This window comes from Panthera leo, chromosome B4, assembly GCF_018350215.1.
Source record: "Panthera leo isolate Ple1 chromosome B4, P.leo_Ple1_pat1.1, whole genome shotgun sequence".
Taxonomy (NCBI): Eukaryota; Metazoa; Chordata; class Mammalia; order Carnivora; family Felidae; genus Panthera; species Panthera leo.
In genome coordinates this window covers 66,188,562-66,212,835 of record NC_056685.1, presented here as the reverse complement: position 1 = coordinate 66,212,835, position 24,274 = coordinate 66,188,562, and the positions used below count along the sequence as shown (strand labels likewise).

Here is a 24,274-nt window from a genome sequence, read left to right as displayed (position 1 = left end):
TGGAGAATATTCCATGTGAACTTGAGAAGAAGTATGTTCTGTTGTGTTGGAGTGTGATCTTTATGTCCATTAGGTCCAGTTGGTCTGTGATGTTGTCCACGTCCTCTATTTCTTTACTAAACATTGGTCCAGTTGTCCTATCTATTATTGAAAAGTGGAGTGTTAAACTTTCTTACTATTATGTGTTGGTATTGTATTATCTTTTATTAATACACTGCTGCATTTTTGTTTAATACTATTTTGTTTATTTTTTTGCATGCAAAATACTAAACTAGTAGAATCTCACAGGTCTTATTTTTGTTATTGTGCAATTCTGAGTATTCTTTCCTGTCTGCTATTCCTTCTTTTAATAATGAGTTTTCAGAAATGTCTTAAAAATTGCATTTGTCATTAATTTCTAACTCAAATTTTTTTGGTCAATAAATGTGATATAGTTTAGTAAATATTCTATGACATAGTGTGTGGTCAATTTTAGTAAATGTTTCATAAATTAAAGCAAAATTTTGAGAATGAGTGGAAATCACCGAAATGAAAAAGGGGCCTTGAGTGGTTGGTAGGGTGAGTATTCTGGGTGAAGCAGGGGGGAAGGAGACATCTGTTATGGATTCAAGGAACAAAAAGCATGGCTCTGTTCAAAAATGGCAGAAAAGATGAAATTAGATATTTTACAGTGAGTGTATTTTATGAAGGATATTATGTCCTAATTAATCAGTTTGGAATTATTGTAGGATCTATGTAGAGCCACTGGAAGATGGAAGGCTTCATGGTTAGAATTCATGATCAAATCAATCTGACATCCATGGAGAGGATACATTAAAGGAGTACCAGCCTGAGACCAGTTAGGAACATTAAAACTACAGTAATCCAAGCAAAAGAGTAAAGGTATGAACTAAGGCATACCTGCTAGAGGTAATGGAGAAGTAGTAAGAGATATGGAAAAATGTTACAGTTAGAAAACTAAAACAAACAAACAAACAACCCTGATGGCAACAATCAACAAAAAGCAAAATCAAACTAAACAAAAACAAACCACCCAGTCTCTCAAGAGACCATTTATGTGTCATGTGTCAATTTTGGAAAGGATTATTTCATCTTTAATAATTCTCTTGACATGTCTCTTCAGCTGTCTTGGGGATGAGTTCTATTATTATTACTATTATTATTATTATTATGTGTTGTAAAATATAATAGAAGAAGAGTAGTATGGGAAACTTTTCAAAATAGACTTTTTTGAATAACTTTATATTTTGATATAATTTCAGTTATACAGAAAATTGACTAGAATAGTACCAGAAACTTCTGGATGCCCTTTACCCAGAATAACAGACATTAACTTTGTCCAAAGTGCTTTTATCATTTTCTCCCCCACCTTCTTTCTTCTTATCCCCCTCTTTGATATTCTAGTTCTAGTAGTAAGTTGGAGGCATTGTTGGAGACACTGTGCCCCCTTTCTTAAAATTCTTGAGTGTGTGTTTCTTAATAGGGAGTTGATGATCAAAATCAGGAAATTTCACAGTGATACAATGATATGTAATCCATACTCCATATTAAAATTTCAACAATTATCCCAGTAATATCCATTAAAGTGATTTTTCCCCAGTCTAAAATTTAGTCAAGAATCATACATTGTATTTAGTTGTCCTGATTTTAGTCTCTTTCAACCTGGAATAGTTCCTCAACCTGTCTTTTCTTTCGTCACATTGTTTTTAATCTTTTTATTTTAAAATAGCCGTAGATTTATAGAAAAGTTACAAAGACAGTTCAAGGAGTTCTTATACATTCTTCACCCAGTTTCTCCTAACATTAACATCTTAATTACCAATGGACATTTGTCATAACTAGTAAACCAACATTGATACATGACAGTTAACTAACTCCAGACTTCATTTGAATTTCACACTTGTTTCTTCCATTAATGTCCTTTTTCAGCTAATGTCCTTTTTTCTGTTTTACAGTTCAGGTTAGGATACCACATTGCATTTAGTTATCCTGTCTCCCAGTATCTTCTGTTTTGTGACAATTTCTTACTCTTTCCATGTTTTGATGCCCTTGACAGTTTTGAGGAGTATTAGCAGATATTTTGTAGAATGCCCCTCAATTTGGGATTGTCTAACGTTTTTCTCGTTGTAGGTTTGGAGGGGAAGTTCACAAAGGTGAGGTACCCTCGTTAGATCATATCAGCAGTACATGATATCAACATGACTTATTGCTGGTGATGTTAACTGTAATCACTGGGCAAAGTCATGTTTGCCAGATTAAAATGGTCACTGTAAGGTACACATACTCTTGTATAGTATGATGAGTTTTTCATGTTTTGGAGCTATACTGTTAGATGCATAAAGTATTGAGATTTTTATATCTTTCTAATTAATTGAAACTTTTGTTAATTACATAAGAACTATTTGTAGCAATATTTTAAAATTTAAAATCTATATGTTTAGTATTAATGTAGGTCCACTGATTTTCATTGGGTTTGGTTTTTTTTCGCCTAAGCATATCTTTACATTCTGTTCTTTTGAACTTTCTAAATTCTTAAATTTTGATATCTGTAGTAAATAGCTTATAGATGAATTTTATGTTTTTTAAGTTTTTTTAAAAAAAATTAATGTTTGTGCACTACTAGGCATTTATCCACGATGTACAGGTTTGCTGTTTCAGAGGGACACATGCACCCCCCATGTTTACAGCAGCACTATCAACTATAGCCAAGTATTGAAAGATCCCAAATGTTCATAGATGGATGAATGGACAAAGAAAATATGGTATATATATATAATGGAGTATTACTCGGCAATCAAAAAGAATGAAATCTTGCCATTTGCAACTATGTGGATGGAACTGGAGGGTATTATGCCTAGTGAAATTAGTCAGAGAAAGACAAAAACCATATGACTTCACTCATATGAGGACTTTAAGAGACAGAACAGATGAACATAAGGGAAGGGAAACAAAAATAATATAAAAACGGAGGGGGACAAGACAGAAGAGACTCATAAATATGGAGAACAAACTAAGGGTTACTGTGGGAGTGAGGGATGGGCTAAATGGGTAAGGGGCATTAAGGAATCTACTCCTGAAATCATTGTTACACTATATGCTAACTAATTTGCATGTAAATTTTAAACAATAAAAAATAAAATTAAAAATTTTAATGTTTGTTTATTTTTGAGAGAGAGCACAAGCAGGGGAGGGGCAGAGAGAGAGGGAGACACAGAATCTGAAGCAGGCTCCAGGCTGTGAGCTGTCAGCACAGCACCCGATGCGGGGCTGGAACTCATGAGCAGTGAGATCATGACCTGAACCGAAGTCGGTCATTTAACCGACTGAGTCACCCACGTGCCCCTGAATTTTATGTTTTTTATACAAAGTGACAATATGATTTTAATCTGGACCATTTGTTTCATTATCAAATGGCTTAGTGACTGTTGCCCTGGATTTATTTCCATTACTTTCTTACTGCTTTCTATCTGCTCTACCCTTTGTTTCTTTAGTTTCTTTTGAGTCGGTTGTATTTTTAAAACACTAGTTTACAATTTTCCTATTCTAAACTTTAGGTTATAAAGTCCTTTAAAGACTGTAGTTTTGCAGAAGTTTTAAAACATATGCTTAGGGGTGCCTGGGTGGCTCAGTCGGTTGAGCGTCCAACTTTGGCTCAGGTCATGATCTCACACTCCGTGAGTTCGAGCCCCACGTTGGGCTCTGTGCTGACAGCTCAGAGCCTGGAGCCTGCTTCGGATTCTGTGTCTCCCCCTCTTTCTGCCCCTCCCCTGCTCATGCTCTGTCTCTCTCTGTCTCAAAAATAAATAAAAACATTAAAAAAAAATAAACATACATGCTTAATTTATCAAATTCTATTCACTTCAAAGCATCTTGTCCTTTCTTCTTGAACAAAGAACATCAGAAGATTTAACTTAAATTCTCACTCTCCTAATTAATCCTATCATTTGTATTGTTATGTAGTTTTTAACATTTTGATTCTTGTCTTATATTCAATATTTATTAAGATTTATTTGTATTTTACCACTTCCTTTATTGTTTCTTCTCTCATTGCAGACTTCCCATCTGTGATCATTCTCCTGTAGTTTGAAGTCCTTTAGAAAGGCCTCAAGCAAGGATCTTTGGCTATAAATCCTCAGTGCTTACTTGTTTAAAATTATTTGTGGGTCATGCTTGTTCTTAAAAGGGATGTGCACTGTATACATTCCTAGGGGGATAGTTACTTTTTTCAAACACTGAAGACATTTTCACTTGTCTCTCACCTTCAGTGTTCTTTCTGAAATTCCCGTCCCTGTAGGCAATCTGTCTTTTCTCTCTGGCTCATTTGAACATGTGCCCTTCATCTCTGCTCTTTTGCTATGGTCCTCTTATGTGTATAGGTATAAATTTACTTTTATTTATGCTGCTTGGGATTCATTCAGCCTTTTGAGTCTGGAAATTGATTTTTTACATCACTTCTTGGAGTTTCCCAGCCATTCTCTCGTCAAATATTACATCTTCTCTATTCCTTCTTCTCCTTCTGAACCTCTGATGATATGTATATTAAAACTTTTATCTGGTTCTCCATGTCTGTAAACCTCTTTATAATAGTTTCCAGTACAGTCTGCCTCTCTGTACTGCATTGTGGATAATTATTTTACATCTGTCTTTCAGTTCACTAATTCTTCCGCTGTGTCTAATCTGTGGTTAAATCCGTTCACTGAGTTTTCATTTTCTATTATTTCCAGAAGTTCCTTATTTTTTCTCCAAATATTCTCAACTATTTTTATTATCCTTTGCTAGTTACTCATATTTCCATATCTTTGTTTAAATTTTAGGTATATTATGCACGCTTACATTTTGTAAATTATTCATAATATTTCCAGTATTCTAAGTCTGTATTTGATGCTGTAGCCTGTTGTTTCTAGACACCCTAATACATGGTACAGTTTTCCTTTAGTTTTTTTGTGATACTTTGAAGTGAACTCATATGTATTTAAAAATTTTTAATGTGAGAATCTTTCGAGATGTAGTTAGAAGGCAAACTCTGCAGAGATGTTTTCCATTTACCAGTTACCTATGATCACTTCAACCAAACAGAATTCTTGGTTAGAGTTTTTTATAACTACCAGGTAGTGAAAAACTAACAAGACTGTTTGAGGTATGAATGATTAGGAGACTTTTTTTTTTTCTCTTTTATTCGTCATCAGGTTTTAAGGCAGGGATTTACTTTTTAGGTCTCTCCCAAGTGAATGTTTGTATCTAATTCATGCTACAATCAGGCAGTGTAGTAATTGTGATCCAAGCTCTATGTTGGTATTAGTCATTTATTGAATTCTCCACCTTGTGAGTCTTTCCCTCCCCCGCTTTTTTTGGTCTCTTATTTTTATGTCCTAAGGCGTCATGAAAAAGAAGCCCAAGATCAAGCTCTACAGGGTCACCTCTGCTTGTCTTTCTGGTTTTTCTTCTTCAGGTTCTGATTGGTCCTTACTGTTTTTGCCAGGTTACTAGAGCATTTATAAAGACTTTGTGGCAAATTTTATTCAGCATTTTACAGTCTTTTCAGGTACACATTCAGTCAGGGTGTTTAGTTTGTCATAACATGTAAAATGTAAACCTGGAAATTGACAGGAGGAAAAAAGGTACAGCTAGATTACAAAAATTAACCGATTAAGGTTGCTGGAAGGATGCTAAAAAAGATGTATGTAATATTCCAAGGAAAGATGTGCAAGAATAAATTAATTGATCTTTTAGTCATAAAAACTTGGAGAAAATGGAAGATCCTGACATGTAGTTAACCTAATGGGGAGGAAAGATATAAAGAAAACAAAATGTTGTGATAGGCGGTTTACTGCACAAGCTATGAGATGACATTTTTAGTTCAAAACCAAGTGGTACTCTCCAGAGGAAAATATTACAGTAGAAAGGAAGAAAGGATAGAGGAGTTTTAGAATATGTATAATTTACACTGTTAAATTTACAACTCAGCCTTTTTATTTATTTATTTATTTTTTTGCCTTCTTCCCAGTTAGGCTAAGAGCCAAGTCCCTTTACACATGGAGAACAGGGGATTATGTATTTGTTGCATCCATGCTGATATAGATTATCAGATATGAATTATATTCTTGAGGACAGACACCCTTGTTGGGCTGCAATTCCACAACTTGTAGGTCCCAGGAATAACAGAAGAGTCTGAACTATGATTTGTGATGGGACAAAAGAACCATGAAGTATACTATGAGAGCATTAGGATTACTCTTTGGGGGATTCTTATGGACTTGTCTCTGTATTCCCTCATGTAACGCAGGGAACCATACACACACCTTGCATTTTCCTAGTGCACTTTTGTGTCAGCTGGAATCTATGTGAGCATAAATATACCAGATACATGTACAAAGAAAAATGTGTGCGAGTTTGATTTTGCTTAATTTTGCTTATGTATTACATATTTTCAGTGTATATGGAGCACCTGCTATGTGTAGACATTTAACTCTATTGCTTCACAAGAGGTCTATGTCATGAACCTTTACTCTTATGGATGTGATAATCTACTTGAGAAAAGACAGGGAAAAATATGTGATGGTAACAAGTTAGGAATAATTAAATGCTAAACTTGTGTTACTTCAAGTGCCATGGGATTGTGGAGAAGGCCGAACTTTGTGTGAGGTCGACGGGATGAAGTTTCCTGGGACAAATGGAACTTCTTCTATGGATATGGAACGTTTGAGGTGAAATAGGAAGCAGTTAGCATGATGAGGTGTATCAGGGCATGGGAATGGCCATAAAGAGGAAATGAACACCAAGAAATAACTATGTTGATGAAAGGGGAAAGAAATATTGAAAACCAAGGTGAGGAATAGGTTTTAATCACATAGTAGAAATTTTAGAACCCATGGGAGGAAGTTTTATTACATTATAGATATTATGTTATATATTACGTATGGTAGACAATATGAAACTGTTGATGATTCTTGGGCAGATGTCTGATATGTTTAGCTTCATTAGGAAATGTGGATATATAGGATAAACTCAAGGTTGAAACTAGGACTACATTTTGTTAGGAAAGAGCTCATTTCTTAGTAGGATGCTCTTTATTTGGTTCCATAAAAATAAAACATAATATTAGTTTATGATATAAAATTAACATAAATTATTAATCTTTATAAATATATTTTTGTTGTTTTAGAGGAATTCCAGGGAAGAAATGTGGTACAATTATACTTACAGCAGAGGAATTAAACTGTTGCAGGGTAAGTAAATATTTCTTTGGTTTAAAAAATATTTCCTATACTTCTGAAAAATATTTTTGAAACTATACTTAAATGATTAATTCTTGAGTAATTTTATAATTTAGACTATGTTATATAATTCTGTGGTCTGTAAGACATCATTTTAGATACTTAGCACTTTAACCAGAGAGACTACATTTATAGTCCAAAAAGGATATCAGTTATTGTAACAGTCTTTTTAAGAAATAGAAATTATTAAAATAAAACCTAATGTCAGTGTCATTAATGGGGGAGGGGCATTACTATTAGAAATTATCAGTTGTACCAATCAGTTCAGTCCCTGTAAAAATTTTAAAGCCTTCTGTGTGATTTTCAAGGAGTGTTTCTATTCGTTTGCCTTTAGTCCTTTTGCATAACATACTTGTTTGTCCATAATTCTAATTGAATTAATTTAAAATTTATATAAGCTCCCATCTTTTGTTAGCTTGGGAAGCTCACGTTTGAAGAAAGGACCAGCTACTATTCCAACTAGGAATATGATGATATAGACTGCACAGTCAGTATTTTTAGAAAACTGCTATTTTTGTGATTTGCTGATATAGCCATTGACTCATGTTCAGTGATTTTACTGTCATCAAGAAATGAGGTGATGTCTCTGACACTCCACACTGGAACTAATGATAGCTCTCTGAATCTGAAGTCAATATTGACTATTTAGTGTGGCCCAGAGGATCCCTGGGAATTGTTGTTTCTGGGAGGGGAAAAAAGAAGATTGTCCTGGATTAAACCTCTGGGGTTTTTTATTTTCAACTTTTGCTTCATAATTTTAGGAACAGAAGTTCCCAAAGAATATTAAAAACTTAATGCTTAGACACTGGCTGCAGTTTTCATATAGAGAACTACTATTTATTATCTGAGTGTGTAATTATTATCTGATTATGTAACTTTAATCTCTAGAGGTTGTCTTTAAAGATAATTACTATGGCTTTATATGCATAATATATTTCTAAGACAATATGGTCAGAATCCTGCCAGCAAATGATGGAAACTGAAATTTTGGTGGGGTAGGGAGTGGCCAGTGAGATAACAAAAGGGAAAGTTAGTAATAGTGTTGTGGAGCTGATTAAACAAGAAATATTAGAATTTAAGTAGTTAAAATCCATTTAAATTGAGACCCTCCTCTTCTTCCTTCACTCTTTTTGGGGTATCTGACTGCTTAGATCTGTTTTTCATGTCTAAAATGCCCAGAGCCTAAATGCCCAGTACAATGCTGTTAAAGACCAAACTAAGTTGAGTTCTGGATTTGTTATGAATTTGTGTTTTATCTTATGAAATCACTTGACTTTTCTGATTTATTTTCCATATTTGCAAGTGGGGGGAAGCCAGATGTGAACCAAGTCACCAGAGTATTTTAAAAAATTCTCCCAGCTCTCATAATTGACTATCGTGACATTAAATCTGAAAGTATAACATACATGAAAACATTTTATGTATACTAAAAATGCATCACAAAAAGTATAACACTTTAATTGCAGAAATATTACTTACCATCTTATTCTTTGTTAAAATGACACAATGATTTCTTAAAATTATATCATCTAATGATCATTTATACTTCTTGTCTCTAAATTTATATACGTGTATATATGTATTTTGTACAGTGAGGGAAGAAAGAGAAAGTGAGGTTCAAGGTCAATACGATACATGTTCTTTGTGTTGACATTAACATGCTATTTTGCCAAAATCTTGGTGTTAAGGTGATTTTGTGTTATGCCAGTGAACACATGATTATTAGTTCTATTTCAAAATAGAACCAATATACCAAGGGCATAGATTGAGTACGGCCAGGTTGCATCTTAAATACCTTCCACTTTAAATTCTATTGTTTTCCTTGGAAGAGCAGAAAGGAACAGGAAAGCTTACATGCAAATGAAGTAGAATCTGTTACTTAGTCATCTAGAGACATTTACCACTCTTTCTGCTACTAAAGCCTTTAGAATATCTGGAATTATCTTCCAATAAGTAAACACATATTTATTATACTTAACAATTACAGATCTAATATTTTAAAAACATTGCTTAGAATCTAGATTTAACTTGACTTACGTATGGTGTGTTCTCAGTCTTACCTACAGCCTTATTGATAATCAGCATCATTGAGGTGTATAAACCTTGAAATAATATTACTATGCTCATATAGTAGAAGAAGCAAATATATTCAAAACAATGTTCATAGTTACTTCAGAAGAGACAGTGCCTGTTAAACGTACATTTAAGGGTACCTTGAAAATACCAAGCATTATCACAGAAATTTGAATGAAATAACTATTTCACATTTGACATCCTACAAATTGGTGTTTTTTTTTCTTTAAAACACATTGTTAGTTATTTACTTGGGCATAACTTTGGAATCAGGGCCCCTAGATTTCAGTCTTGCCTCTTTCAATATTCAGCTGGGTGAGTTTATGTTCTTGGAGCTTTAATTTCTGCATTTGTAAAATGCTAGATGTCTTGATATCTTCCCCAGATAGTTACTTGGCAGAATAAAAAAGGGGCAGCATTTGAACGATGTGTAAATTATAAATTTGTACAAATTTTTATTTTTACTGTGATTTTTTTTTAATTTATTTATTTATTTTGAGGGAGAGAGAGACAGTGCAAGAGGGGAAGGAGCAGAGAGAGAGGGAGACAGAATCCCAAGCAGGCTCCGCACTATCAGCTCAGAGCCCAATGCAGGGCTCGATTTCATGGACCATGAGAACATAACCTGAGCCGAAATTAAGAGTCATATGCTTACCCAACTGAGCCATCCAGGCGCCCCTTAGTGTGATAATTTTAATTATCTCAACCTAGTATTACATTATTTCAAAATGCAACTTTTGTAATATATCTATCAAATGCCAGCATAAGAATTAATGCAATTTTTTAAATTATAATTATTTTTTAATGTATTTTGGGAGAGAGAAAGAGAGAGCTGGAGAGGGTCTGAAAGAGACGGAGAGAGAGAATCCCAAGCAGACTCCTCACTGTCAGTGCAGAGCCCAATGAGGGGTTCGATTTCACAAACTGAGAGATCATGGCCTGAGCCGAAATCAAGAATTAGATGCTCAACAGACTGAGCCACCCAGGTGCTCCAGAAATAATGCGATTTTGCATCAATTTGCATAATTTGATAGAGTTGTTCACTCAGTGCTTTAAAAGTAGCTTGAAATTATCCACAAATAATGTTTTTCATTCTGGTTAATTGATTGATTCCACAATATTTACAAAACATACAATATGCTAGTCTCTGGAATGGATGCTTAGAGCACAATGGTGAGAAAAAACAACAACAAATAACCCCTGTCCTTGTCTTTAATGAACAAGTAGTTTGTGGGAAAGACAGACAGTCAGATGACTATGCAGGTAAATATGTCATGATGTATACAAGTGATCCAATGTGAGAGAGTACAATGGAGAATCTAATTTATATTGGAGAGGGGATCACTGCAGGCTTCTTTGAGAAAATGACATTTAAGCTTAACCCTAAGGAATGGTTTGCCAGTTAAATGAAAGAATTCCACTGAAACGCACAACTTGCATAAAATTGTGAGGAGGGAAGGAAGTGTGTCAGGTGTGTGGTGGCAAAGGGCTAGGAGTGGGAGATGATGGAGACAAAACTTTGGGGGATGAAGGTGGAGAAGGCTGCTCAGAGCCCATTTAGGGCTGGGCTTTGTAGACCATGTTAAATTTCTGTGTTTATCTTCAATACAAGAGAAAGCCTTGAAGCATTTTAAACTATGAACAATATTATTTCTTTTATGTTTGGGGAACACCATGGCGTCTACTGAATGGAACATGAGTTGGAAAGTTGCAAGAGTAGGAGGGGGAGAAAGGAATAAATGCCACTGTGCATGTCCCAGGCAAGAGGAGATTGGCTCAGACTAAGGGGAGGCCAGTGTAGCCAGACTGAAGATTTGAGAAATCTTTTAGAGGTGGAATGGTGTGACTTGATGGTTTGGATAAAGGGTCAGGAAAAGGAAGGAGTCAAGGGCAGCTTCCTTGAGCACTCTGAATGGATGACTAACCACTAATTGAGCTGGGAAGATTGCAGAAGGAGCAAGTTAGATTTGAATGAGTTAAAAGTGCCTGTGGCATATTCGAGTGGATTTCTTCCACAGGAAGCTTATTTTACTGGTGTGAAGCATTGAAGACAAACCTTAATTCTCTCAGGTGGCATAAAGCACAAGAGATTTAAAAAACACAACTTTGCAACGATGCTTATATATTTCTAAAAATAAGTAAATGCTTGTCTTTTCCTCCCAGAAATTAGTTTTCTTTTGTGTTAGATGCAGATGGAATCCCTGCTAAATGACTAACTTGGGTAATTGCAAAACATATTTCCCCCAAGTTTATACAATTTAGTACACTGAAAACAATCTTTATTTTTTATTTTATTTTTTAAGGTTTCTTTTTTAAATGTTTATTTATTTTTGAGAAGAGAGTATACATGTGCATGCAAATGGGAGAGGGGCAGAGAGATTGGGGGACAGAGGATCTGAAGCCGACTTTGTGCTGACAGCTGAGAACCCAATGTGGGTCTCGAATTCACGAACTGGGAGATCATGACCTGAGCCGAAGTTGGATGGTTCACCAACTGAGCCATCCAGGCACCCCAATGTTTTTTAATCAATTATTTTTTTTTGCAAATCTTAAGGAATATAATTTGAAAAACTACAACTTGATATTACATTTACCAGTGATGAAAAGTTGTTTCATTAATATTTAATCTCTGTGAAGATTTATTCTCAATTTGAAGTATGTACATTTCACTAATCTATTATGCATTTTGAGTATATCAGAATGTTTTTTTTTGGTGGTTTATGTTTTGGTCCAGGCACTTTGAAAGAATGTGTGTGTGTGTGTGTGTGTGTGTGTGTGTGTGTGTGTGTGTATTTTTTTTCCTGTAGCAAGAACAATATCCTGTCCCTTGTTCCTAGAAAACTAGAGATCATCAAGATGGTTTTCTCACTGCTTCCTTAATAGTAAAGAGTTTTTTGCTCTTTCAACCTCAGATTTGAAAGGTGATCATGGCTGAGAGGTTTGAAGTGTTAGTGGTGCCCATATTCTTGCCTTTGTTCTTTTAATTTTCTTTAAAATACATATTGGTTATTATGCCTGTTCAGCAGTGACCTCTGCTATGAGTGTTCCTCTGTTACGAGTGTTCCTCTGGCAGAAGTTACTGCATCGGTGCTCAATTCCAAAGTAAAATGACACTATACCAATGCTTTGAAGACCAGAAATCTAGAGCTATAAACTTCTAAAAGAGCAGAAATATGTCTTATTCATCTCTCTGTTCCCGGATTCTAGTCTGAGTACTTGAGAAGTGTTTGCTAGGTAAGTGAATGAATGAATGAATGAATGAATGAATGAAAAAGAGACATAGCATCATCTCTTGTATAGTGTTCCTTTAAATGCTGAAGTAATGGGAATTTTAGGTGGATGTTTATTTCTTTTTTATTTTTTTGAGGGAGAGTGAGCAGGGGAAGGGCACAAGGAGGGGGAGAGAGAGAATCCTAAGCCAGCTCCGCATCCAGCATGGAGCCCAACTTAGTGCCGTATCTCACAACCTTGAGAACATGACCAGAGGCGAAATCAAGAGTTGGAAGCTTGACTGACTGAGCCACCTAGACACCCCTACGTAGATTTTAATAAATAATTGCTGGACTCTGCAAAATAAAAAAGTGGTGAATAAGAGTGTGCCTTTGTAGTCATAGTTAATACCAAATAGTATTTAAAACTGCAACCTCTTGGTTGAATCTGAATTACTTTGACACTCTATGTCTTTTCAAAATTGTTAGCATCTCTTTTCAGTTAAAAAACCAAATCAAAATACTGATTTTTATTTTTAAATTATTGATTTCTACCTTTCAAAGGTACTTCTCCTACATAATTGAACAATGTTTAACTTCCTTAATGTATGATACTCCAGCTTGTTTACTTTTAAGCTAAACCATGTAGCTTATGAGTGCTTAAATATATACATTGATAACAACTACTGGTTTGGCTTAATAATTAACATACAAGTGTGTAATTAAACTACAGAGAAACATGAAAGTGCTTTACTTTTCTTGAAGCCCAATATAATAGGAATTATTATTAAGACATTGTAATACACTTACGTATAATTAAAAAGGAACCCTTTTTCCCCCTAGATAGACAACTATGTGGTCAGTCTGGATCTGTCTTGTACCTCATTTAGTGATCTAAAATATCTTAACACCTAATCCATGGCAGATATGCAGTAGATGATAAGTAATTATTTCCTGAGAAATTAAAAAAGTTATGTTCTAAAAATGTGTACTTGAATAACTGAAGGTGTGAATGGAGATCTTGTATTATAATATTGAATATCTAGAGTCATACTTAATATCACTTTTCCAGGGAGAAATGTTAGAAGTTATAAAAAAGTATTAGTTCTCTGACTAGAACAAAAACTTGCAGAGTCAGTTTTTTAGTCTCACAATCCTTTGAAAAGTAATTTATGTTGTCCGGGATTCTTGCACACTTGGCCATTTGCATTAAAATGGTAAATTTGTTTTCTTGTCAAGTCTTGTGATCTGCAGTTTCTAGTTATTTATAACCCAGGTTTTGAGATATTTTATTAATTTTGTTTGTAGGATGCTGTTCTGATGCAATTTTGTGCGAACAAATTGGACAAGAAGGACTTTTTTGGAAAGTCAGACCCTTTTCTTGTATTTTATCGAAGTAATGAAGATGGCAGGTAGATTTATCTTTTATGCTTTTTGACTCTATAGTAAGAATGATATTTGAATGATTATTTTTTCTCAGAGAAGCTCAGTAAATTGATAAAAAGTAACATATTTTGGTATTTTAAAAATTGATTTGATTTTTGCATCTCAATAACAATGTGTAATTTTACAAGCATTTTATATGTTTTGTGTGATGTTTAAAATGAATGATTTTTCAGCTTCAAAGAAACATTTCTCCTGTACTTTCCCTACACTTATAATATTGCCTTAATAGTATGAAAGAGTTATATTTTTGTGGAAATCTAAAATGCTAAAACTAAGGTTTTGGGTTATAAAATTGAAAAACCATCTTTTTTGAGAAGGATTTGGATTTTATGGGTTGCTTTTTACACTGCAGGGTTTGGGATTTTTTCCCAATAATATTTACCTAACATGCAATAACATTTGTCATTACATTTTTGTAGTTTGAATTCTTTTGGCAGTCATGATTAGATTGGTTTCTACATGGCTTGAAAATTTATCCATGGGTTGCAAAATATGATTTAATATGTATGATTCTATCATTAAATATATCTTATTTTTTCTGTTGTGATTCATATTGTACTGTCAGTATCTGTGGGCAAGTTTAGTGGTAAAATTATGGGCTAAGGTTCTATTGCCCAAGTTTAAATCATGGCTTTGCTACTTAATAGCTATGAGACCATAGGCAAGGTTTTTAACCCATATGCAACTCAGTTTCCTCATCTGTAAAATGGGCTAAGAATCACAGCTGCTTCACAGGGTTGTTGACAGTACTGAGTGAGTTACTACACAAAACAATGGAAGCTTGCTTAATACATAAAACATAAATGTTAGCTGTTATTGTTATTATTAATCTTATTGTATAGTGTTCCTTTTTTTGTTTTCCTGAACTGCGTGCAAAGTATTAGCTAAAGGGAAAATATTATTTCACAGATTAAAAATGAAGGGAACAGAAAGATAAAAACCTGTGACTACTGCTACACTTACAAATGAAATTACCCATGTTAATGTTCTAAAACAAGTATATAAAATGTTACATAAAAATAGAATATTTGCTACTTAAAATATTGCTACTGAGCAATATCAAATGATGCTTTGCTCATTGTGAGATTTTTTTGGATACAACTGAGCAACTGTTGGCGATGCTGTTAGGGTGTCATATTATCACGTTTTTCGTACTTCACTTCTATCTTGGTGGTAAAAATGCTGATGTACTTTTATCCATGTGAAAAATATGGGACAATGAAGAAAATAGTTACTTGCCAGTCATTTCAAAGGTGGAAAAAAACTAAAGAGTGGTTCAAGATTTTTTAGTCAAAAGAGTGTTATCTCTCATCCTGTCTGAACTACTTATTTTCTGAACTTTCTATTTTTGTTACTACTTTTCTTTATTTGTAAACATTAATTGTATAATTAGAGAATCTCAGTCCCTCACACATGAGTTATATTATGAAAATTAATTATGTGTGTAAAAAATGGTAGTAATTTATTCATTAAATAAAATGTCAATATTAAGAAAAGAGTACAATTATTCAAAAAACTCTCAAGTCATTTAAAAACTGTTGCTAAAATTTGGTGAATCTCATTTCAGAAAACTTTCCATTTTATTACACACAGCAAACTAGGTCACCGTCTATATTCAAATATATATTTTAAAGCATATATGCTAGTGCATTATGTATATTTATGCTTTGTTTTGATGACTTTTGAATGAGTAAAAATGCTTTTACTCCTAACTTTTTATGTGTAAGTCTCTATTTTTAACTGCAAAGATTTTAGCTTTATTTTTAACATTTATTTGAATATGAAGCTATTTCAAAAATTGTCTGTTGCTTACTGTGTTTGAGCCTCATTTTATAAGATAGGGTAAAACTTAGTTTTAATAGAAGCATTAATAAAGATCCTTAACAACCCATGATTATAAATTCTTATTTTCTTGCTGTCACATTTATTTAGTAACTTAAACTGTATTCATAATTAGATAACAATGTCCCCTTGGAATAGCTGCTTTTTTAGTAAAAGGTATATATAATCCTATTTGGTGTATATATATATATATATATATAGAGAGAGAGAGAGAGAGAGAGAGAGAGATCTATAAATATAGATATATGTATTTATGTAGCAATAAATATAGATCAATAAAGTAAGTCACTTTCTTAAGAGCAAAGGTTATCAACATATTTAATTATTATGGCTGGTTATACTATGAACATAACAGAAGTTCTGATTTAACCATAAACAAAAAGACCAAAAAGTTAATAAATTGTTGGGCATGTTAGTTTGAAGGTAGTCAGGCGGTTGCTCTATCTACCTATCCATCCATGTATCTAGATATCATCTATCTAGATATCTGTCTCTACCACCATACCAAAGACTTGATATATATAAGAATATGATACAAGAAGAGAAAGTCCCTTTGTAGATTTTTAATAATGTATTATGAAGGGAGGTGGATTCCTGTTTCTAAACAGGACAGTTGACTTTTGTACAAAATGGGTTTAAATTCCACAGGTCCACTTAAACGTGGACTGTTTTTTCAATGTTTTTATTTTTTTTTTGAGAGAGAGAGTGAGTTGTGAGAGTAAGTGGGGGAGGGGCAGAGAGAGGGGACAGAGGATCAGAAGCAGGCTCTGCACTGACAGCAGTGAGCTCCATGTGGGGCTCAAGATCACGAATCATGAGATCATGACCTGAGCCAAAGTCAGATGCTCAACCGATTGAGCCACCCAGGTGCCCCAGATTTTTTTTTTTTTTGATATACTACAGTACTGTAAATGCATTTTCTCTTCCTTATGATTTTTTCAAATAATGTTTTCTTTTCTCTAGCTTACTTTATTGCAAGAACACAGAATATAATACACATACAAAATATGTGTTTATTGTTTATATTATCAGTAAGGCTTCTGATCAACAGTAGACTATTATTAGTAGTTCAGTTTTGGAGGAGTCAAAAGTTACATGCAGATTTTTGACTGTGTGGTTGGTTAATGCCTCTAACCTCTGAATTATTCAAGGGTCAACTGTATATGTAATTTTGAGGGCAAAATTACATATTTTGGGGAGAGAAAGACATAGTGTGATCTGGGGAGGGGTAGAGAAAAAGGGAGACGCAGAATCTGAAGCAGGCTCCAGGCTCTGAGCTGTCAGCACAGAGCCCGACGCGGGGCTCGAACTCACAAACTGTGAGATCATGACCTGAGCTGAAGTCAGAGGCTTAACCGACTGAGCCACCCAGGTGCCTCTCTCCCCATGAATTTTTCTTAACCATTTTTGTGTACTGTCTTTTCTTATTTGATTCCTTCTGTGTTTTTCCTGCCTATTCCTTCCTTATGTCCTTTGCTTTTCTTCCATCTTAGGTATCTCAATGACCCTTTTTTGAATCTTCTCAGTCTGTCTTCCATCTTTCTTTTCATGGCTTTTGCCCCTAAAGTGCTTTTGGGTGAGTCAACTCTGAGAACATATAACCACAGATCTGTTCTCTTGAGCTTGTGAATTTAGTGGCAGGAGTTTGTTTAGATGGGCGAGGGTACTACCAGAAAGGGGATAGCACTAATGCCATAAATCTTGTAATGAATACTTGATCCTTTTAGATTATGTTTCTATTTGATCCCTTAGTAGAAGTAGACTTTTCTTGACTGAGAGGAGGAAAATCAACTGAGAGCCTTTTTGAAATGAGAGTATTGTCTTGTGGGGGTTATGTGCAGTATGTCCACTACAGTGATTATGTCATATTCTCATGTTCATGACTGTTACTGGGGTCCCTGTGTTTGAAACACTTCATTACTAAGGTCTTCCTGAGGATTGGGTTTGGGTATCATTCTGGCCAGGATAATTTCATAGCTCATGAACTTTGCATACATTTATGTTAGGCAAAAACATTTCCAGGACCTAATTGATATATGGAGATTGAAATGGTTCGGTGGAAACAACATTGGAATTTGAATCGGAAAACCACCTTTAAGGCTACATAGATTTGACTTCTTATTGTGTACTCTTTAGATATATAGAGCCCATGGTTTAGATAAAGAAAGAACTATAAGCTGGGTTGTCTCACTATAAATTCATGATGTTTACCTTAAGTGGGGCCCTTAGGCCTCTTCAAGAATCCTACTTTTTAACTTAATCCACCAACTTTCCCTCTCTCCCAGGCACTTGAGCACATCTGCTCACTTTCTTCTTTGCTGATGATCATGCTTCCTATTTCATAAGAAAATGGAGGCAGTTGGAGAACTTTCTCATGATCCCATCACAGCATCTCCGGTGCACTCTGCCTTCTTGAATGTTCCTAGAGAATGACTATCTGAGGTCCCAAGGCCAACTTCTGCATTGATGCCCTGGATCCCATCCACTTTCATCTATTTAAGGACATTGCTGAAGCCTTTCTCCCCTCTCTCTTATGCATCATAAATTGTTTCCCTATCTACTGGGACTTCTCCTTCAGTATACAACCTTGCTGTTTTTTCTTCCATCTTGGAGAGAAAAATTTAAAGTAACGAAAACCACAAACTTTCTAGGGACTAATCTATCCCCTGAAGCTACCCCCAATTTCTCTTTACAGTTAAACTCTCCAAACATATTGTTTCCACACTCTGTTTCTGTTTCTCTTTTCTGTCTTCAACCCACCCAACCAGGTTTTTGTTCTCAGCACTATAACAAGCTAATCTTGTTGGGCATACATAGATATTTTTCACTGTTTGATTTGTCATCACAATTTTTATAGAGATTATTTACAAAGCAACTTTAGAATTTATTGAATGTGCAAAAGATCATCTTTCACAAACTTATTGCGGAATCTCATTGCTTTGTGTTGTAGTGAGCTTATCGTTAAAGTTTTAAAACAAATCTCTTTTTGCTAAATGATATACCAGCCACAGAGAGACTGACAACATTTGTTCTACACAAGAAAGAAAAAGAAGAATTACTGCTTAAGCTGTATATGATAACTGAATTATAAAAATAACTGAAAACTTTTTTTTTTTACAGTTTTACAATTTGTCATAAAACAGAAGTTGTCAAAAACACTCTAAATCCTGTATGGCAAGCATTCAAGATCTCAGTCAGAGCATTATGTAATGGTGATTATGACAGGTAAAATAAATGACGACTTTTCTGAGAGTTTTGAATATTTACTATAGATTTTGTATCTGATAGTCTAAGCCAAATTTAAAAAAATTAGGGTGCTTCTTTACCTATGTAAATGTGTATTTACCAACAGACGATTTATTCAGAATTTTTGAATAGCTTTTTTTTTTATTCATGATAATTTGGGGAAGAGGGATAATTTGACTAAAGTTTGGTTCAACTGATTGATTTTCCAAGGCCAGAAATACGCAAAATGCTAAAAATACATTAAATTTTAGTTTGTTTTGACATATTATTCAAAAGTCACTGTAGAATTTTCATTGCCTCAATGCTTTAATTTGGCATTATCTTTCTGGAGTGGAATAAGTAAACGTAGAAGACTATGACTACGTATATTATCAACTCTGAGGCGTTCTTGAAAATGCTATTATTATTATTATTATTTAACTTACATCCAAGTTAGTTAGCATTTGGTGCAGCAATGATTTCAGGAGTAGATTCCTTGATGCCCCTTACCCATTTAGCCCATCCCCCCTCCCACAGCCCCTCCAGTAACCCTCTGTTTGTTCTCCATATTTAAGAGTCTCCTATGGAAAATGCTATTTGGCATCACTGTTCTCATGGATGTTGAATCATAAAAGTTATATAGATGGAGGACAGGGAGATTCTGGTGCTTTACAAGTAACTGGGTGAGGTGACCCTGAAGATCCTCCCACAATATATCTTAAGATTTCTTGACATTAAAGTTTTTTTTTTCTTTTTCAAATAGAAGTTGATTATGAGGTTTATAATTAAAGCCCTTACCCCCAAAGGAAAAGCAAATAAATAGAAAGTAAAAACCCAATATCTTTGCTATTTTATTTATCTTGTTACTTGAGTATTAGAAAAATGCAAATTTATTCTATTAACTAGTGTAGAAGGAACTATTGATTAGCAGCATGTCGTTAAATTTCCTTGAAAATTGAAGTTGAATGTCATTTTTATTCATTTAACAAGATCATAACTTTACCTAACTGAACTCATTTTGTAAGAAAGTGGTTCTTGCAGTGTGGTTCTTGATGAGCAGCATCAGCATCACCTGGTTTAACTTGGTAGAAATTCAAATTCTTAGGCCCCAACTCAAGCCCACTGAACTCTGGGCATGAAGCCCAACAATTCAAGGTGTGAGAAGCTTTCCATGTGATTGTGATTCATGCTAAAATCGAGAAATCCTGCTCTAACACAATGGTTTTCAAGAGTAGGAAAGTAGTTGCAGACCTTCTCATTGAGGAGCTATGTCAAATTCCGCATGCTCCTCCCATATACTTTCCCTATGCCTTTGAAGAATCAATAAGATTTGAAAAGCCCATTTTAAGATATAAATCAAAATATAGTAATAAAATCAACAAAATCAACTTCAAACTATTTCATGGAACCTACATTATTTCATCTAAGAAAATCTGCAACTTATTTTTTAATGCTCAATCGTGTTATTTTAATCTTACTAAGTAACTTTATGTGTATGTTTTCCTCATGGACAGAACAATCAAAGTAGAGGTGTATGACTGGGATCGAGATGGGAGGTAAGACAATCTCTTCTTTTATTCTTGCTCTTGAAATTTGTTTTCTTTAAAAATATATCAATATGACCATATGTTTTAATTTTAATCTTCAGATTGCAGATTGTGTGATGTTGCCAAATGTTACTGAGGTGCTTACATGGGATTTTAAGCATTAGTGTAATTTTTCAATTTGGAGAATAAAATAGAGGTCTTCCTCATTTTTAGTAACATTGCAGATTTTCAACTGGGACTTGATTTTTCATTGGAAAACTTACAGATGTCTTATATAGCTGCATAGTAGTGATTCTCAAATGTCTGTGCCTCATAATTTCCCTGAAGATTCCTATAACTTTTTATGCCCTGTCATCCATGGGAACACTTGAGTACCCCTAACCCCCTAAAAAAGGCACATACCTCACAAACAAAACAAAACAAAACTCTAGAATTATGTCTGGTGATTGCCAATGTTCAGAGCTCCAAAATCATGGTTTTCCTCTGCATATCACAGTACATGTTAAATACTAACAAAGAAGTTACACACTACTTTTTTCTCTTTCTTCTTTATTTTTCCACTGTTTCTACTGTTTTAAGTAGGATTGATACTGAGGTGTTTTTAAAAACTATTTTTTTTAACATTTATTCATTTTTGAGAGACAGAGCATGAGAGTGAGGGAGGGGCAGAGAGAGAGGGAGACACAGAATTTGAAGCAGGCTTCAGGCTCTGAGCTGTCAGCACAGAGCCTGACGTGGGGCTCGAACCCACAAACTCAGATCATGTTCTGAGCCAAAGTCAGATGCTTAACTGACCCAGCCACCCAGGCGCCCCAGTACTGATGTGGTTTTAAATGATGTGAAGCCAAGGGACCCAGAAATGCTCACATCTCACTTTGCCCTAGGTCATTCCTTTTTTTTTTTAAATATAATTTATTATCGAATTGGCTTCCATACAACACCCAGTGCTCATCCTGACAAGTGCCCTCCTCATTGCCCATCACCCATTTTCCCCTCTCCCCCACCCCCATCCATTCATTTGCATACATGGTCCAATTGGTGACATGAATTTGGCCCAACTAGTATTTTCTCCTTTTTGTGGACTGATAAGGGGGGATGGAGAGAGAGGTGAAGATACTATCCCACACTTCAGCTCTCACCAAATAATTGGTTTCATTCTTCAAGTGGTATCTCAAGCATGACTGTGCTAAAGCATCCTAACACCATTTGAAGTTACTCTTTTTTTAAGTTTATTTATTTATTTTTGAAAGAGAGAGAGCACAAGTGAGGGAGGGGCAAAGAGAGAAGGAGAGAGAGAGAATCCCAAGAAGGCTCTGTACTGTCAGCGTAGAGCCCAATGGGGGGGGGGGCTCGAATTGGGGGGGGGGGGGCTCGAACTCACAAACTGCAAGATCATGACCTGAGCCGAAGTCCAGAGTTGGATGCTTAACTGACTGAGCCACCCAGGCAACCCTAAAGTTACTCTGAAAGATAATCAATTTCTACATGAATTCTGGAGAAATCTCAGTAGAAAACATTATGTTTTCTCATAGAGACATATGCTCGCTCCATTGCTTCATTAAACTTTATTCACTGAGAAAATGAGTTTTGCACCTCAGAATAAATAGAAGAAATAATGCCAATCTGAGTAAAGCAGGACTTTATGCTTTATATCATACCCTGTTTTAAATTTTAATTGAGAATGCAACAATGGTGGCCTTTCTCTATTAGGAAATTAGGGAAATTTTAATTTGAACACTTTGAAATGAAGTGTATAAATTCAGATTTCATTTGCATCTATGACCTTTAATCTAAAATTTGCAGACATTGTAGATGTTTTATTGTCCTGCTTTGAAAAGTGAGATTTTATGACTCTCCTTCTGTCTTCCAGTCTACTTCTGAGCCACAAAAATTTTGAATAGTTTGGAGATCAGAATTACCTTGGAATTTAATTATCATTTATCTTTCTTTTTTGATATTGGAGTTTTGAGCATATGATTTATTGAATATTTTTAATATGCCAGGTATTCTCTCAGCATTTTTCATGTTATTCCTTATTTAATTTTCACAGTAAGAGATAGGTAGTGTATTAATACTATTTTACAGATAAAAAATCAAGGCAAAGAAGTAATGTGCCTAGGTCACACAAGTAACAAATGGTGGAGCCAGGACTTGAACCCTGGCAGTGTTCTTCGTCCAACAGTTCACTCATAAATAATACACTATATTTCTCTAACATTATAATTATAAATCATGTTATATAAATAAAAGCCTTCAACCTGGACATTGGTCTTACTCTATGATTCTTTGGCAATTGATAATGTTGTAATGAAGAAGAATGCAAGTACTATTTAAGAAACGTTTTAACGTAAGTATGCCATTACCTAACATTTTATATTACTCAGAGAGGTGGATGAAGCATTCCTAGGTAGCAAGTCTTATGTAACAGGAAGTTAGGAGAGGTAAATGAGTATTTCAGATTTTGAAAGAATCTTGATAGCTATCCAATTGATAAATGAGCTGTCTTAGATTATGAGAATAAGAGCTTGAGTGAGAACAAGCGCATGAGGGAGAGTAGAAATGGAAAGATGGGGGGATTATAGAATGTAGTTAAAGGAAGTGAAGCATTTGGGTCATTAGATTAGGGTTTTTTTGTTTTTTTTTTTTTGATATACAATGATTTACTTTTGAGACATGAATTTAGATGGAAAGAAAACATTTAGGTGTTGAAATTTGATGAACTCATCTTGTCATTGGATCTTCACCTATTGGTGGTGGTGGATCCCATGTTGATTTAATTTTAAATTCCACCTCCATATACCATCATTAACAGCATGTTCAAAAGAACTCTCAGGAGTAAGACTGTCTGACAATCAAAAGGGGATGATGGTGGCAGGGGAAGAATTGTTAGGGGGAACTTTGAACATTCCTTGGAAATGAATTATATGATTAGCAGAATAATTGCAGGAGTGTATTATAATTTTATAACTGGTTTAATAATTTTTTAACGGGTCAAAATGCTCTTTCTTTAATCCAGAATATAGATCCATATTTTAATCTAAGAAACTTCAGTGCATAATTTTATATGACCCGGGTATAGTAATTAGCTTTTCAGTGTTAGCAAAATGATGTTTGAGAATGACATATAAAAAGAAAAATTAAAATAATTAAATAATTTTTGATAAGTCTTTCTTCTAAATAAATATGATTTATGAAATTTAAAAGGCACATTAGTCTCTAATAACAATAATGCCTAAAAGCCATAGAATCTAGATACTAGTTTTATAATGTGTAGTAGTCACTGTGTAGATTGTTCTACAAGTTGATATTCCAGCTTGTGGTTACATATGCTTATGATAACATGATTATTATACTTTCTACACACATTTTGCTTATCTGACATAATTTCCCAATGTAGATGTTCTTTCCTGAAATCAGGGTGAACATGATTTGACATTCATTATATTTCATGATACAATGTAATTATCAGCAGAAACTGTTTCCTGTTGTCTTTAGTATTTGTCATGAATCATGTACATGTATCAATTTTTATTTTTATTTTTTTTTTTTATTTTTTTTATTTTTTTAATATATGAAATTTACTGTCAAATTGGTTTCCATACAACACCCAGTGCTCATCCCAAAAGGTGCCCTCCTCAATACCCATCACCCACCCTGT

The 24,274-nt window shown here is 34.4% G+C and overlaps 1 protein-coding gene across 1 annotated transcript in view; it reads left to right on the top strand.

The window, feature by feature from the left end:
- CPNE8 (copine 8) overlaps nucleotides 1-24,274 on the top strand; it is a 231,751-nt gene that overhangs the window by 97,791 nt on the left and 109,686 nt on the right. Inside the window, exons 7-10 of the mRNA XM_042946250.1 lie at nucleotides 7,163-7,226; nucleotides 13,865-13,968; nucleotides 18,965-19,069; nucleotides 20,584-20,625. Coding sequence (XP_042802184.1) covers nucleotides 7,163-7,226; nucleotides 13,865-13,968; nucleotides 18,965-19,069; nucleotides 20,584-20,625 — 315 coding nt within the window. The remainder of the gene's footprint in view (nucleotides 1-7,162; nucleotides 7,227-13,864; nucleotides 13,969-18,964; nucleotides 19,070-20,583; nucleotides 20,626-24,274) is intronic.